Source organism: Perognathus longimembris, chromosome 4 (genome assembly GCF_023159225.1).
Source record: "Perognathus longimembris pacificus isolate PPM17 chromosome 4, ASM2315922v1, whole genome shotgun sequence".
NCBI lineage: Eukaryota > Metazoa > Chordata > Mammalia > Rodentia > Heteromyidae > Perognathus > Perognathus longimembris.
Genome location: NC_063164.1, coordinates 85,199,219 through 85,215,276, shown reverse-complemented (window position 1 = coordinate 85,215,276; position 16,058 = coordinate 85,199,219). Strand labels below are relative to the sequence as shown.

The following is a 16,058-nucleotide window of genomic DNA, read 5'->3' as shown; positions in this document are numbered from 1 at the left end:
TTGTCAACATGCCTTATTGTTGATGTTAAGCAACCTTGATATAACCTGGCTGTTGAACAAATTTCCCACTATAAAGTTACTCTTTCTCCCTGGTTCCCATATTCTACTCTTTGGGGGAGAGAAGGAAGTCATTATGTGCACAATTCACACTTAATGAGTAGAAGTATCTATAGAAATTATTAACCCGGGGCTGGGAATGTGGCTTAATGGTAGAGTGCTTGCCTAGCATGCATTCCATTTCTCAGTACCACATAAACAAAAAAAGCTGGAAGTGGAGCTGTGGCTCAAGTGGTAGTCTTGAGCAAAAGAAACTCAGGGACAGTGCCCAGGCCCTGATTTCAAGCCAGAGGACTGGCAAAAAAAGAAAAGAAAAGAAAAGAAATTATTTACTCACGAGAGACCTGTTTTTACCTCTTCATCTCATTCATTCAATCACATATTAATCAGAATGGACTCATATTTATTATATAGTTTGGATCATAATCCAGTAGCACTTCATTTATTTTTGCTCAGCTGTGGTCTCTGGGAGCTCCTCTAGTTGCTCCTTTGTCTGACATACTCCTGGTCATATTTTTATGTGTGTGTGGCATAGATTCTCTGGGCTCATCTTGCATATTTCCTGCCCTATTCTACCAAACATTTTCCGAAGGAGTTCGGGTTCCTTCTATGGAAAATCAAGATCTGAGCCCGAGGTATGCACTCAATTTAGTTACTTTCAGGCCAAATAATTGTTAACTAGAAACTTCAACAAAACAGCATGGCTCTAGAACAGTACAAATCCTCATTACTTTTTTGTTCAAAGAATTGCTGTTTAAGCAGTAAAAACAAAACAAAAAAGCATGCAAAAAAGTTTCATTGTTACATAAAACATCAGTATTGCTGTATTTTAAACTAACCAGCATGGTTACAACAGAACTAGGAATCTTAGAATAACAGAGTCATTTGTCGAGGGTCATCAGGGAGAATACTTATAGTATCTTCAGCTTTGCCACATAACAGACACAGCATGGTGTATTCCTGAAATTCATCCATGATACTGAATGTATACTCATGCCTGGCTATGACATGATGACAATTGTTACACAGATGATCATAGGTAATTATTTCTTCTCCATCCTCCTCTTTCAGGGATTTGTTAGTAATCAGCATAAAATCCCGCTTACTGCATATTGCACATCCTGTAAAGTTCAGTAGAAAAGATCCATTCTCCAGACAAGTGTTACCCCGGTTGGGATATTCCTTCTCCACACAGTCCCCACACATGGCGACGCCGTTTACCGGGAACCGTCCTCCCTATATCTTACCTCTTGTGTCTTTAAATATGAACTATGGTTTGAGTATGGCTTGTTTCACGAAAGTCTATGTTCTAGAAGTTTGGTCTTCATGTGGCATTGTTGAAGTAAGACCTTTAAAAGGCAGGACTAAGTAGATGGTCATGAGGTCTTAAAGGTTCCACTCCAATGAAAGAATTGCTTTCTCGGGGCAGTGGGTCAGATCTCCCAGAACTAGACTGGTTTCTAAGAGAATATATTATTATTGCAAGGTAGGCCCCACCCTTGAATTCCCACTCATTACTTTTGCCATTGCTTCCCACCCTCATCAAAGGAAATAAGTATCACACTCTTGAACTTCCAGAGCTGTGAGCTATATAAGCCATTTTTTAAAAACATCAGCTGACCTCATGTATTTTGTTATAACAACAGAAGAACAGACTAAAGATATTTCACGTTCACTCACTAAAGACAAGTTTTCTCTAATGGGAAGAACTACCCCCTAGTTTAAAGTTCAACATTTGCAATAAAATTCCTTAACTTTCAACTTCAGCATATGATTTTTATGCCATAGCTATTGGAAACAAAAAGAAAAGATTGGTTTGTAACATTTTTAATGTGCTTGTTTTGTTTTCTTTCCCTGTTTTGACATGTCAAGGAGAAGGAATACTAAAGGGATACTAGAAACAGGAGTACAGACCAATTTGTTAGTGAAAATCAGATCAGGTTTTGTTATGAAATGCATCACGTAAAAAGCTCAGTTTGAACTATTGAGGTTTTCAAGACGATGGTAGAGACATTGTGCATCTGTGTCAGACATGTAGAAAATGCTAACTAAATGCTTGAACAAATAGGACTCAGTGTTAGGGACTATTTCTGATCAGAGTTGGAGCCTCTGATTGGTTGGGTTTATGCATATGTTTAGTGCTATGTCCCATGCTCTACAACAAACCATGCATGTACCACTGGAAATGGCACAAAACACCACTACTTCACTACTTCCTGCCACTCTGCTGCCATTTTTGTACAAACTTACTTCCAAGAAGGAGTTAACAGTTATAACGGATCGTTGCTTCCTGATATGAGGCAATCTGGGGCTAGGTGCTGGTGGCTCATACTTGTAATCCTAGCTATTCAGGAGGATGAAATCTGAGGATTGTGTTTGAAGCCAGCCCAGGCATAAAGGTATGTGAGACTATTATCTCAAATTAACCACCACAAAGCTGCAAGTGGCGGTATGGCTCAAGTGATCGAATACCAGCTTTGCACAGGAAAAAGCTAAGGGACAGTGTCCATTCCCCAGTATGAGAGAGAGAGAGAGAGAGAGAGAGAGAGAGAGAGAGAGAGAGAGAGAGAGAGAGACCCTATATTCTATATTTTTCTGTCTCAGAATCACTAAAGCATATCCCCAACCCCAGGTCTTTCCTCTCCAACTTACTCTCACTCTTATAAAGTTCCAAAGATCCCCTAATCAAACTAAATTTCCCTCCCCTTCAAACTCTCATCAGCAAAATTCTCTTTAGCATCCATTCCCAACTTGAAGAAGGGTAAGTTTATCTTCTTTTCTGAATGTTTCTTTCCATCTCTTGCTCTTTCAAGTTGTTCTACTTGAGGCTCTTATCTAATCTTAGCCATTGATCTCATGAATGGAAAATGTGCCCCTCTTCACTGCTACTTTCAGACCTTCATTCCTCCCTTACAAATTGTAATAATGATACTTAGTAATAAGAAATGCATCCTCTGTCCAGTCTCCCATTTCCTGGCATATAGCTCCCCTAATGCCTTGGAATCATGTGTGGCATCTATTTGGATGGTGTTGAGATGACCCACTGGTGTGCCGTGTCGAAATATGACCCTAGCTAGAAAAGATGGGGGCTGGTTTCCAGATGAACGAATCAAGTGATTAGAGGTTAGGACTTTCAGCACTACCCCTGCTTAAGCTCTAGGGTCCTGTGAACCATTCTAGAAAATAAGTTGAACACAAGGAGAGGATAGTAGGAATTCCCAATTTATAGCTGGCCACAACCTGGGACCTCTAATTGGTATGTGAACCGGCAGGGAGTCTTGCAGGACTGAGTCCTTACCCTGTGGGATTTAAGATCTGACATCATCTCCAGGAATCAGTGACAGAATTGAATTAAACTGTAGGACAAACACTCAGCTGGTACCTACTGGATAATTGGTTGTCCATGGGAAGATAATCTCACACACTTCAGTGCCCAAGGGTGAAATGTTCTGTGTGTTGAATGCGTGATTAAGAGCTTCTATAGATCATGTGCATCACACAATGTCATCTATTGCTCCTCCTTAGTAAAGTTATCTCAAAATATTAGGATTAAGCCCTTAGTTTCCAGTTTCCCTCTAATCCTTCTCTCGTAACACCTAATGATCTTAGCACTCACACTGCTGGCACCTTTAGGATTTTCATCTCTCAGTTTCTTGATCTCAACTCCAATGATCTTATCCAATGTACCTCTGCTCTCACCCATCTTTGGCATTACCATCTACAACATGCATTTAACATATCCTCTTCATATCATCTTTTATCCCTCTGGCTTATTCTCTCTGTTCTCCAGTACCAAAGATTGCCAGTCTCCACTGGGATCTTTAGCTTTACCATAACTTCACTCTGTACCATACCCTAACTTTCTCATTAGCTTCTGTGACCATTGTTGTGATCAGTCCTTCAAACACAAAGCTCCTTTGTGGCTCTTGTTCTGTCATAATCAGCCCACAGAAAATTCAATCCTAACTTTCTTCCTACTACACACACACACACACATACACACACACACACGCACACACACACATGCACACACACACACACACACACACACACACACACACACAGATGGAAGTGGCCAGAGGAAAACTCAACCAACTAGGATGACATATCTCAGCTTAAATTCATGACAGAAACCTCCTGTGAGCTTAGAGTGTTGTGTTGACACTCCCCTGCTTCATGATGAGTAATTCACACCTTCTCTCTTGTCAAGTTGCCCACTCCTTCATTTGCGTACTCTCAGCTGAAGACCTTGCCTTGTATTTCACAGAGAAAATAGAACTCAACAGAAGAGCACTTTCACACACTCCCTCCCATGTGCTTTCCTCCCCATCTCCTGCTCACTCACTTTTCTCCTGCAGCCCCGCATCTTCATTCCCTTTGCCTTGCACCTCAGAGTTCTACTGAGGGTTACTGTACTCTTACTCCACTGAAAAGCATCATTATCATCCCTTTCTCACCACCATGAGTTCCATCACATTACTCCAAGATGGCAGCCTTCACCCACAAGACCACCTGTGTCATTTCTCAGGTCTCCAACTCCAAATTCCCAGTGAGTCTAAGCTCTTGCTGTCCTACCTCACATAGGGTGTGCACCTCCATCTATCACCTGTGACCAAAGAAAGGATGCTATAGAAAATAGAGAATAGAGCCAGGCTCTGGTGACTCATAATTCTAGCTACTCAGGTGGCTGAGATTTGGGGATCATGGTTTGAAGCCAGCCAGTGTAGGAAAGTCCGTGAGACTCTTCCCTCCAATAAACTACTCAGAAAAGGCTAGACGTGGCACTGTAGATTAAGTGCTACAGCACTAGCCAGCCTTGAGCACAGAAAGGCTAAGGGTCAATGCCCAGGCCCTGATTTCATGCCCAAAGACCAATGAAAGAATGGAAGGAAGGAAGGAAGGAAGGAAGGAAGGAAGGAAGGAAGGAAGGAAGGAAGGAAGGAAGGGAGAAAAGAAAGAAAGAAAATATAGAAGAGAAGGTAGTAGAAAAAAAAAATTCTCCTAAATCCTATCTTCCAAACTACATATTTAAAAAAAAGCACTTAAAAATTTAGAGAATTTTCAGAAACTACTGAGAATGAAGAAACCATTAATTCTTGTTTTTGTTTTTGTTGCCAGTCCTGGGGCATGGACTCAGGGCCTGAGCACTGTCCCTGGCTTCTTTTTGCTCAAGGCTAGCACTCTACCACTTGAGCCACAGTGCCACTTCTGGCTTTTTTCTATATATGTGGTGCTGAGGAATCGAACCCAGGGCTTCATGTATACGAGGCGAGCACTTTACCACTAGACCATATTCCCAGCCCTGAAGAAACCATTAAAAAGGAAGCCAAGGAAAGCATAGCTAAATGGAATGCATATTTGGCTCCACATACCTAGACTTTAAGTGCCTCAGAGCCCAGAACAGGCCTTATTGATCTTTATAATCCAGTAAATAACATGGTACCTAGCATTCAATATTGGCTGGATGGAAGAGAGTCTCCTTAATGAAAGGAGAGAAATTGACAGCATGATGTGCTCTGCAATTCTCCTGTCTATGAAAAAGGAAGAATTTTCAACTAATCCTGCAGAGTCAGATTTTCCCCTGGCATTGAATATTGTTAAGGAATGAAGAGAAAGCTTTATTTGGGTGACATTTGGTCACATAATGGAGAATGGTCCATCTAAGGCTTTGCAAAAGGTTCAAGAAATGACCTTCAACTGTCTGTTTCTTATATTATCTCTGTAAAAGGCAAGGGCAGAACACTGCATCAGAACTCCAGGATGGCATTTCCACAAAGCAATGAGCTAATCTGGCAGAGTGGGCTGCTTTCTGACCAAGTGCAGGAATAGAACTGAGAAGACCTGGAGCTACGGCTCTGAGCCATAGGTAGGAGAATGGAAGGCAGAAGGCATGTCAGAATCACCTGGAGAAATTGCTTAAAATTCAAATCTTTCATTACCATGACTCCTATATAACCTGCGTCCATGAGAATAAAAGTAAGGAGGGATCAGAATATTACTGTCATATATTTTTTTTCAAAACACAGTTCCCTTTCTTCCTGTACCCTCTCACATCTCTTCTCTGGAATACCAGTCACCTTGAGAGTTGCATTTGTGTTTGATATTTCTTTCTCAAATATCAGTATATATTTTATGTATGCATATATGTGTGCATTTATATGCCATTGGATGACAGAAAGGATGGCAGATGGCTTACAAGGATACATAAAATACAAAAAGGGAGAACAAAAAATAGAAACAAAATGCCAAAGAGATTAAAAAAAGTTAGAAATTCAAATGCTAGTTGTCCTATGTGACTTTCACAGGATCCAGCTGGCACTGATTCAATAGAGGCTGTATCTCTGAGAGGAGCTAGGAGGACTGAATGCCACACTAGACGTGCCATGAACACCTGCTAGAGAAGATGACCATTTTTACCAGGGTAAAGGCCCCTGGACTGAATTCTTCCAAGAGAGAAGCAACCTTGTATAAAAGGATGGGTCTCATCTTGTAAAATTAGGGTTGTTGTAGGGGACCTGCAAAAACTAACAAAAAAATCTTGCAACTGACTTAAAGCAGGTAGCATAAAGCATACGTGTAATTACTACTTACCTCTTGCTGAGAGAGGCTCTAGTTCAAGGTATTTCAAATTCAGCCCTTTATGCTCAAATTCCATCCTAGACAGACACTGGATTATAGATTAGATGTCTAGATTATTCTGATTCTGGTTCTATTTGATTAAAGATGCCTTCCAACTCATAGGGAAAATTTATACTTGAAACCTGACCATGCATTAATAGAAGATGTTAGGATAGGACTGAAAGCATTGGCATAGTGGTGGAGGGGAGGGTCAGGTGGAGAAGAGCAGAAGTTCAATTTATGCCATCCCAGGATAATAGTAAGAATAGAACAGATTAGTGGTATCTTAAAATGCTGGTTGCTTTAAATGAACTTAAATGGAGTATCTCTAATGTGAAAATCCCAAATTCAAAATGTTTCAAAATCCCAAGCTTTAGGAGGGGTCAGGTTGCTAAGATTTCAGATTTACATATTAGGGAAATACAATGGGTAAAGATTATGCAAATCTTGAAAAATCTGAAAAACTTTGAACTCAGAAATCCTACTCAACTCACAAATCATTTATACATTCTAGCCACCACCTTAGAAGCACGCAGCCTCACATCAAATGCAGACATAATGCATCCGAGAGATTAAATGTATTGCCCTAGGTACTTCAACTATTAAATTGTTGAGACAGGATTCAAACCCAACATCCAAGCTGATCAAGCAATGCCATAGGCAGGAAGTTAATGTGCAGTCTGTAGTTCATGCAATCTAGTTTGTTTTTAGTTTGTTCTAACCAGCTTTTGGAAATTCCCAGAAGCCTAAGGAACTCAGCTTTTGTGAGCCAGTAAGAGACCAGATATCTATGGAAAATGTTTCTCCAGTTCCCCTCCTAAATAAAAAGTTTTCCATTATGCCAAAGTAAAATTGCTGTGACTAATTGATCAGTCATCTGGTTCATCTTGACATTGGCCAAAGGGCAAAGGGCAGGGAGGGGAAGATGGGGGGAGGGGGAGATGCTTTGCATAGAACAAGCAAGAGTCATACCTTCTGGCCCAGAACTTTTTTATTTTTAATCCATCCATGTTCCAATGAAAGTTTTCATCACCATCCCATGAATTATTAAATGTATATACGTCTGTTTTCTTTGACACAATTTTACCAGCCAAGATTTTCTTTTTTTTTTCTTCACCTTGTTTAGTTAGAATTACAAAATTATTTTGAGGGGGTTGTGTTCAAATATAAATTTTGGGTTTTTTTATATTTAAGTGGTTGTACAAAGGGGTTTCAGTTCACTGTGCCAAGTTATGAGTATACAAATGTAAATTTTGTTATGATTTAAATGTTATTTTCAAATATCTCATCCCTGGTCCACTGGAGAGAGCACACCCTCCCAATGCTCTTCAGGGTCCGTAACCATGACATTATTTCCCAGAGCTTTGGTTCAAGCATATTGCTCCAGAAATACTAACTAGAGTTTATTAACAAGCTGAAAGGAACAGAAAGCTGGGTTCTACATTAGTGTTGGGTTCAAAGTAGCCTCAGTTACCTCAATGGATTCACAAAATCACTGGATTTTAACCAGTTGATTAACAAAAATCACTTGAATTTGGACACATAAATCCTTTCTGAATCTTGAAAATTATAGTTCTGGATATAATTTTCCCTTCTTTCTTTGATGTTGCTTGATGTATAAAATTACAGTGTGTGCTCCACCTGCTTACATAAGGCCTTCTCCGACAGAGGCCTTCAACATAAGACAAGCTGCAAACCATGAGGGTTACTAATGCAAATGTGTGTTGCCTGTGTGGCTTAATCTTAGGCTAACTCCGACTGTTAAATGAATTTTGCTACGGTCTCTCATTCACAGCTTAAATGGGACAAAATGATATTTCTTAACTATTCTCAGCTTTGGACTTAAAGCCTCAAGGCTGTAGCTCTTGGCAAGTTTATTATTTGCTTCCTCAGCAGCTGAAACTATTCTCTACATAAGCAATTGGGTGCTCAAAGAACATCCTTTGATGAATCGTGCAGTGTTAAGGCCAGAATAGCCCTACATTGGGACTTTTTAAAAAGTGTTTTTTCTCAACATTGAGCTCTGCTTTGGACAAAGACCTGCTAGTTGGGAACAGAGCAGGCACAAAAATCGGTCCTTAGGACTTCAGCACTGGGACTATACTGGGGGCAGATGTGACAATGTCAGGAAAACTTGGAAACTTGTAGGAGGCTAGGGGCAGAGAGATGTAAAAGATGTACCTAGGGTATGAGATTGGGTGGCTGAAAATATAGAAAACACTTTTTTTTAGGTGCAAGACCAGGACTCAAACTTGGTACCTGATGTTTTTGCTCATTGTCTAGCACTCTACCAACTGAACCATGCCTCCAATCCCCAAGAAAAACTTTTTGCCCAGGAAAAAATATGGAGAGACAGGATGAATTACTTAGCCAAAGGATGGCTAGATTCTTCTCTGCTTCCAAAAAAATTATTGTATTTGCCAGATGCTGCTGTTCACCCTATCTACTTAGGAGGCAAAGATTAGGAAGATAGAGGTTTGAGGCCAGCCTAGGCAAAAAAGTTAAGGAAACCCCAGTTCAATTAACAAGCTAAGTGAGGTGATGCAACACACCTATAATTCCAGCCATATAAGAGGCATGGGTAGGGTGTGACCCTATCTGGAAAGGGAGGGGGGAATAACCTTATCTGAGAAATAATCTAAATCAAAAAGGGATAGGAGGGGCTGGGAATATGGCCTAGTGGCAAGAGTGCTTGCATTGTATACATGAAGCCCTGGGTTCAATTCCTCAGCACCACATATATAGAAAAAAAGCCAAAGTGGCACTGTGGCTCAAGTGGTAAAGTGCTAGCCTTGAGCAAAAAGAAGCCAGGGACAGTGCTCAGGCCATGAGTCCAAGGCCCAGGACTGGCAAAAAAAAAAAAAAAAAAAAAAACAGATAGGAGTGTAGCTCAAGTGGTTGGGCACTGGACTAGCAAGGGGAAAAAAACCTTAAGATAAACCCCAGCACCATTAAAAGAAAGAAAGAAAGAAAGAAGGAAAGAAAGAAAGAAAGAAAGAAAGAAAGAAAGAAAGAAAGAAAGAAAGAAAGAAAGAAAGAAAGAAAGAAAGAAAGATGCCGAATTGTAATCATCACAACACAATAAATAATACCATACCAAAAAAAAAAAAAAGTGTTTTTTCTGCCATTCATCAGGGGCGTTTGCCTTTAACTACTCATAAGGATAAGATTTGAGGATCAATGTTCAAAGCCAGCCTGGGCCAGTCCATGAGACTCTTATCTCCAATTAACCACCAAAAGTCGAAAATAGAGCTGTGGCTCAAGTGATAGCTGCTTGCCTGGAGTAAAAAAGAAAAAAAAATAGGCAAGGACAGTGCCTAGGCCCTGAGTTCAAGCCCAGAAGTGGCATAAAAACAAATAAATAACCTGTTACTAGAGAGAAAGAAAAAAAAATCTAAGGACAAGCTCGGGCTTTTTTGTTTTTACTGTATTTTGTTTTCTATAACATTATTTTGATTTTTATATAGTTTCAAAACAATATAGAGAGTTTCCCTCTACCCTTCCCACCAGTCTCTCCCAGTGCTGACATTCCATAGCTCAGGGCATTGAGACCTGCTGCAGAAGCAAGCATTGAGCACACAGGTAATGTGCCAGGGATTGTCCTAAAGGTCTCAAAAAGTTAATTCCTTCAGTGTCCACACAAACATTTGGAATAGGCATAGGAGCTCCTCATTTTATAGTTGAGGAACCCAGGATACAAAGACTTTAGATAAATTGCCCTCATCCAGAATTAAATGCATACCATCTGTCTCTAGAATCTACTCTTTGAAACACAACATTGGATCTTTTTCTATGTGCCAAGTTGCTTGAACCATCCCTTGTCTCTTTAGAAAAGTTAAGCAAACCAATTTCTTTTAAATAAGCAAGAAAATATCATGCAGAGGGTCCAGTGCCCAGTGGGTTATTCTCCCTTGCACTCACATCTCATATATTCATATGACTGTTAAAAATCATCCTTCCAAGCACTAGGAAACAAATCGTGGGAGGCAACAGGTAAGTCAGTGAATGGTGCATGCCACTCCCTGGCCAAGCAGCGCTTGCATGAAGTCCAGCATGGGAATAAACTGTGGTGCACTTGCTTTGGTAGTCTAGGCTCCACACCTTCTGACTCTCACTCGAGTTTCAGATCGTTCAAGTAGAATCTAAAGGAAAGGGAAATGGCACAACAGATATAATTTGCCAATTCTACAACATTTAGTAAATTTTCCCCATTTTTATGTTTGTTAGTACTGGGACTTGAACTCTCGATCTCTTGCTCTCACTTGGCTCTTTTGCTCAAGGCTCTTTACCACTTGTGCCTTGCCACCACTTCCAGCTTTGGCTGGTGAATTGGAGATAAGAATCTCATACATAGAGGGCTGAATTAAAACCTCAATCCTCATATCTCAGCTCCTAAATAGCTGGGATTATAGGCTTGAGCCACTAGTGCTCAATTTGCAGTTTCTGAAAAGTATTCAAACAAGCTAGGTATCAATGGTTTACTTTTGTAATCATAGCTACCCAGGAGGTTCAATGTCAGCCTGAACAGAAAAGTCTGTAAATCCCCATCTCCAAAATAACCAGAAAAGACTGGGCTGGAGACATGATTCAATTGGTATAGATAGGGTCAGCAGTGAGCAGGCAGAGACTCTGCGTTCAAGCTCTAATACTAGAAAAAAAATAACCCTCAAACAAAAGGGATGAGAATGGATTTTACAACTCATAGATTTGGTGATAAGAATAGATACCAGATACTTGGTGCATGCATAATATGTGCCAAGCTCTTTATAATCTCTCTAATCCCCACAACTTCTACTGCACAGTACCCCAGTAGAAGGGGAGGAAACCAGAGATGAAACTACTATTCCTATCCAGAGAAAGATGGATAGGGAATCAATGTGGCCATGCACCCTCTCACAATGAACAAAACAACAATATTTAAGGGGAAAGTCAACTGCATTGCTCCTTATGGGGTGTGCTGATCTCTTGGGCTGTCTATAGAATATAGTCGGGTTATAAATAGTGACCAATAATTTTATTGTATCTTGTTGATTTGCTAACCAAGCTTACTCCTCCACTCGCTAACTGCCTTAATTCAGAGAGAGGTAGCAAAGTGGAGCAAGCCATATTTACTGGCAAAGGCTCACTTAGCCAAGATCCTATATTCTGTTCAAGAAAATAGGAAAAGCTTTAGCATTTGCTTGTTTTTTTTTTAACTAAAATAGATATTCAACGGTGGTCTCTAGAACATGAGATTGAAATTCTACAATCCATTGGTATATAGTAAAGTACTTTAGAGACCTAAAGAGATTAAAAACCTAAAATGATGATTGTAGAGAACCAGCTTATACATTCTGGAAGGACCTAAGGAACACCTCCTTTACTAAGGAGGTGATAGATTCATGAAAAAGGCTTCCCTCCTCCAGCATCCTTGAAGAGTTCTGCTGTTTATTGTCTCTATAAGAGGCTAGTGGTTACAGTGTGGAGTGTGATAGAATTATCATCCCAGAATGCAGCAAGGTGATAGGATTCCAGGGTGTGAGGGGCCATGTAACATCAGAGCCAAGGGAATAATAAAAATAGTGTGGTTCACAGAGATCTTTGGCAATGGCTAGTATATCATGCTGTCTGAAAAGCTAAAATAGATATCTATTAAAATCTAAATAGTATAAATAGAAAATCTCTAATTCTAGCGAACAGAAGTCTGGTTTAAGTCACCAAAGAATCACAGCTCCTTGATTAATTTTCAGACTGGAATTGATTCACCAGCCTCAAGTCAGGGAGCTCTCAACGGACTCTGTTATACCATCACAAATATTTTCTGTGTATTTCCCAATTGTTACCAAAGGAACCTATGGCCATTTACTGGAGGGATTGTGTACTAGGGAAGCAGAAATCATCAGATGTTTCAGAGATTATGGGACATGGGTCTAAAACAGCACTGACTTGAAAATGCCATAAATGTCACGGCAAGCTACCAGTCAGAGTAGTCATTTACAAATTAATAGAGTTTTAGTTTAGTTCCATCTCACAGTGGACCCCATGGGGTTGAAATCACCTGTTGTCACTTCCCCAATTCTGGAGTTAGTATAAAGACACTAAGCTGAAGCCCACATTGAGCTGTAGAACACGGGCTCCTATAGAAGGAAAAGCCAGTGGATACCACTAGTACTCTCTACCCAGAAAAATATTGTAAACAAGATAATAGCTTATTTCTGGAGAGAACTGCAAGTATGTTAACTTCAACCACCCCATCCAACCAGCCCGTAATAGTTGGGCCATGCAGAAAAACTCATGGAGCTTGGAGAATAACAATGATTTTCTTGAGCTTAATTAAGTGGTATTTTTAATTTCAACAGCTCTTATGGATGTAGCTTTATTGTTAGAGCAAAGCAACATATCCCCTGTCACCTGCTAGGCAACTATTGATCTGACAACTGTCCTTTCCTCTAAATCTATTAATAGACCATCAGAAGCAGTTTTCTTTCAGCAGGCAAGGCCAACCATATGCCTTCATTCTTCTACCTCAGGATATGGAAACCCCCATATCATAATGCAGTCCATAAACTCACAATCCTTTTCTTCTCCAAAGGGCACTATGCTAACCCATCTCACTGAAGAGACAATGTTTGTGGAATTGTACAGAATTCACTTGACATATGATGTTCCTCATTATCCCGAAGCAGCTAGCTTTGCAGGATGATGGGTTGGCTTTTTAAATTCTCCATTACATCACTAGGTAATCGGTCAAATACTAAACCTGTGGGGGAAAGGCTCCAGGATATAGTAACTACTTTAATCTCTTTGAATATGTGCCGTTTCCTGTGATACATAATCCCAGTGCACGACACTGATACTTCCAACAAATATCATTATAAATGTATATATACATAGTCATATATATAGTCACATATATATGTGTGTGTTTTTCAAGTTATATATGTGTATAGTAGTTTCAGTGATATGTATATGTATACACACATATATAAGTGATAATTCTACTTCGATAACTGAATCCCAATTGATACATAGGCTTAACCAGAAGGTTACAGATTTATGAATTGTATTCATAAACTGCCTTGTTGAATGGTAATTTCTTTGTGCAACTACTTAAAAGATAATCAATTTTTTAAAGAAATGATTATAGTTTGCACAATGAGCCTTTGATGAGCCCTAACTTGGCCACCTGCCATAGTTAACCCCTAGCTCTGAGTGTGAAGGAGAAAACCTCTTTTCTTTATAATATTCTTTTCTTTTCATGCTAAACTGATATTTTTTTCACTGAACCATCTCATAGACGGTTTATAGAGATATGATCCCAGAGCTGAGAAATGCTCAAGGAAATGAACAAAATCTCTGAAAACTTTTGAACTGAACCCTGGCCTATAATAATCGTATATCAGTTGTGTTCCTCAAGGGCCAGAGAATCCTTCCTTATTGCTGCACATCTGGGGAGGATGTGATTTCCTGCTCATTCTCAGTGACCTGTAAACTTTCTCTAACACTGCCCCATGAAGCACATCTTCCTGTCCTGTGAAAAGGCACGTATTCCTGCTCTCATCCCAGAAAATTGTGTAAATAACCATTCCAAAAGACCTCAGTGCTGCCATCTATTATTGCTTTCTCTTAGCAGTTGAGAATTGATACATCCTTTCTAGAAAGTCCTGTAACATTAGCTTTCACCCTTACTTTCTGCCTTTTGTTCTTTCTTCTGTCACTTCTTCCTTTCCTTCCTTCCTAACTTCTTTCTTCCTTCTTTCACCTTCCTTCCTTCCTTCCTTCCTTCCTTCCTTCCTTCCTTCCTTCCTTCCTTCCTTCCTTCCTTCCTCCTCCCTCCCTCCCTCCTCCCTCTCTTCTTTCTCTCTTCTTTCTTTCTTTCTTTCTTCCTTCCTTCCTTCCTTCCTTCCTTTCTTTCTTTCTTTCTTTCTTTCTTTCTTTTCTTTCTTTCTTTCTTTCTTTCTTTCTTTCTTTCTTTCTTTCTTTCTTTCTTTTTTTTCTCTTCTTTATTTTCAGTACTGAGAACAAAACCCAGGCCCAAGTAAGCTCTGTATCACCAAATTACATCTACCTCATGCTGATAAATTTCCCTGAGTGGTTTTATACAGTGTGGCCCAGCATCAGCCATGGAAATGGAAAACCTCTACTCTAGGGACAAGAGCCCATTTCCCTTCCTGCCTCCTTACCATTCTAGCCCTGATATTCATAGTGGATGAAAGAAATCCCATCCCCCTCCAGATCATTTCTACAAGTCTGAGCTCCTCAAACCTCTCCTTGCTGTGGGGAAAAATGGGGGAGGAGGAAGGAGGAGAAGGGAGGGAGGAGAAGGGGGGGGAGGAGGAGGAGGAGGAGGAGGGAGGAGGGGGAGGAGGGGGAGGAGGGGGGAGGAGGGGGGAGGAGGGGGAGGAGGGGGAGGAGGGGGAGGAGGGGGGAGGAGGGGGAGGTTCAGGTTTTTCAAGGTACTCAAACTCCAAAACAGTAAGTGTCCACAAAACTCTAAATCTCTTTAAGAGTAAGTAACAGAGCATAAGGAGAAAAACCAGGAGAAGAATAGAGAGGGGATGGGTAAGAGAGAGGGAGAGAGAGGAAGATAAAAGGAGAAGAGGGAGGAGGAGGAGGAAAACAACAAGAAGAAGAAGACAATGATGATGACACTGGGGACTGTTCTTCAGGGTACTCAAACTGCAAAACAATAAGTGCCCACAAAATGCTAGATCTTTGTTAAGAGTAACTAACAGAATGATATAAGCCCATTTGTTTATTTGCTTTAAAGTGTAAATTATGGAATTTGCCCAGAAAAATAAACCTTAAGCTGTTAGTAATAATTTCTCTGGAGAGCATGGAGAAGAAGAGTTTTTCTATTTTGTATTACATACATTTCTGAATCTAAGGATTCAAACACAATGCTTTTAAAACATGAGAAATAACAGAAAAAAGCTCACAATATAAGATAAAAATTTTAAAGCATATTATAGTATATGTAAATGCTTAAATTGCCACAAATATTACCAAAAGAGAAAGATATTAAAAATAAGAAAACTGACTGGAGATATGGCTCAGCAGTAGAAAACCAGAGGTCCTGAATTCAAACCCCCACTACTGCCAAAAGAAAAAAACACAAAGATAATAAACATTAAGCAAGTTATGAGCTCATAGCTGTGATCCTTGCTGCTTGGAAGGCAGAGATTGTGATTTGAAGCCAGCTTTGGGGAATGGAAAAGGTCTCACAACCACTAGTCAATAAGTAGCTAGATAGAGTCACTAATGTGTGTCTGTTATCCTAGCCACCAGGAAAGCTAACAGGTGAATCACACCCAGGTGTACACCCAAGCAGGAAGCAAGATCCTCTCTGGAAAGTAAGCAGCAAAAACCAGAGCTGGATATGTGGCTAAGCCATAAGAGCGCTT

The 16,058-nt window shown here is 40.1% G+C and overlaps 1 protein-coding gene and 1 pseudogene across 1 annotated transcript; one reads left to right on the top strand and one right to left on the bottom strand.

Annotated features, from left to right (window-relative positions):
- Positions 1-277: 277 nt before the first annotated feature.
- LOC125350753 (protein Churchill) lies at positions 278-1,287 on the bottom strand. The gene has a single exon (XM_048345599.1). It carries the CDS (start codon positions 1,261-1,263, stop codon positions 925-927), a length of 339 nt encoding a protein of 112 aa, XP_048201556.1. The 5' UTR covers positions 1,264-1,287; the 3' UTR covers positions 278-924.
- Positions 1,262-16,058, top strand: part of LOC125350890 — a 29,960-nt pseudogene continuing 15,163 nt past the window's right edge.

Coding starts and splice junctions, on each gene's coding strand:
- LOC125350753 (XM_048345599.1), bottom strand. CDS start 1,263: ATGTGTGGGGACTGTGTGGAGAAGGAATATCCCAACCGGGGTAACACT.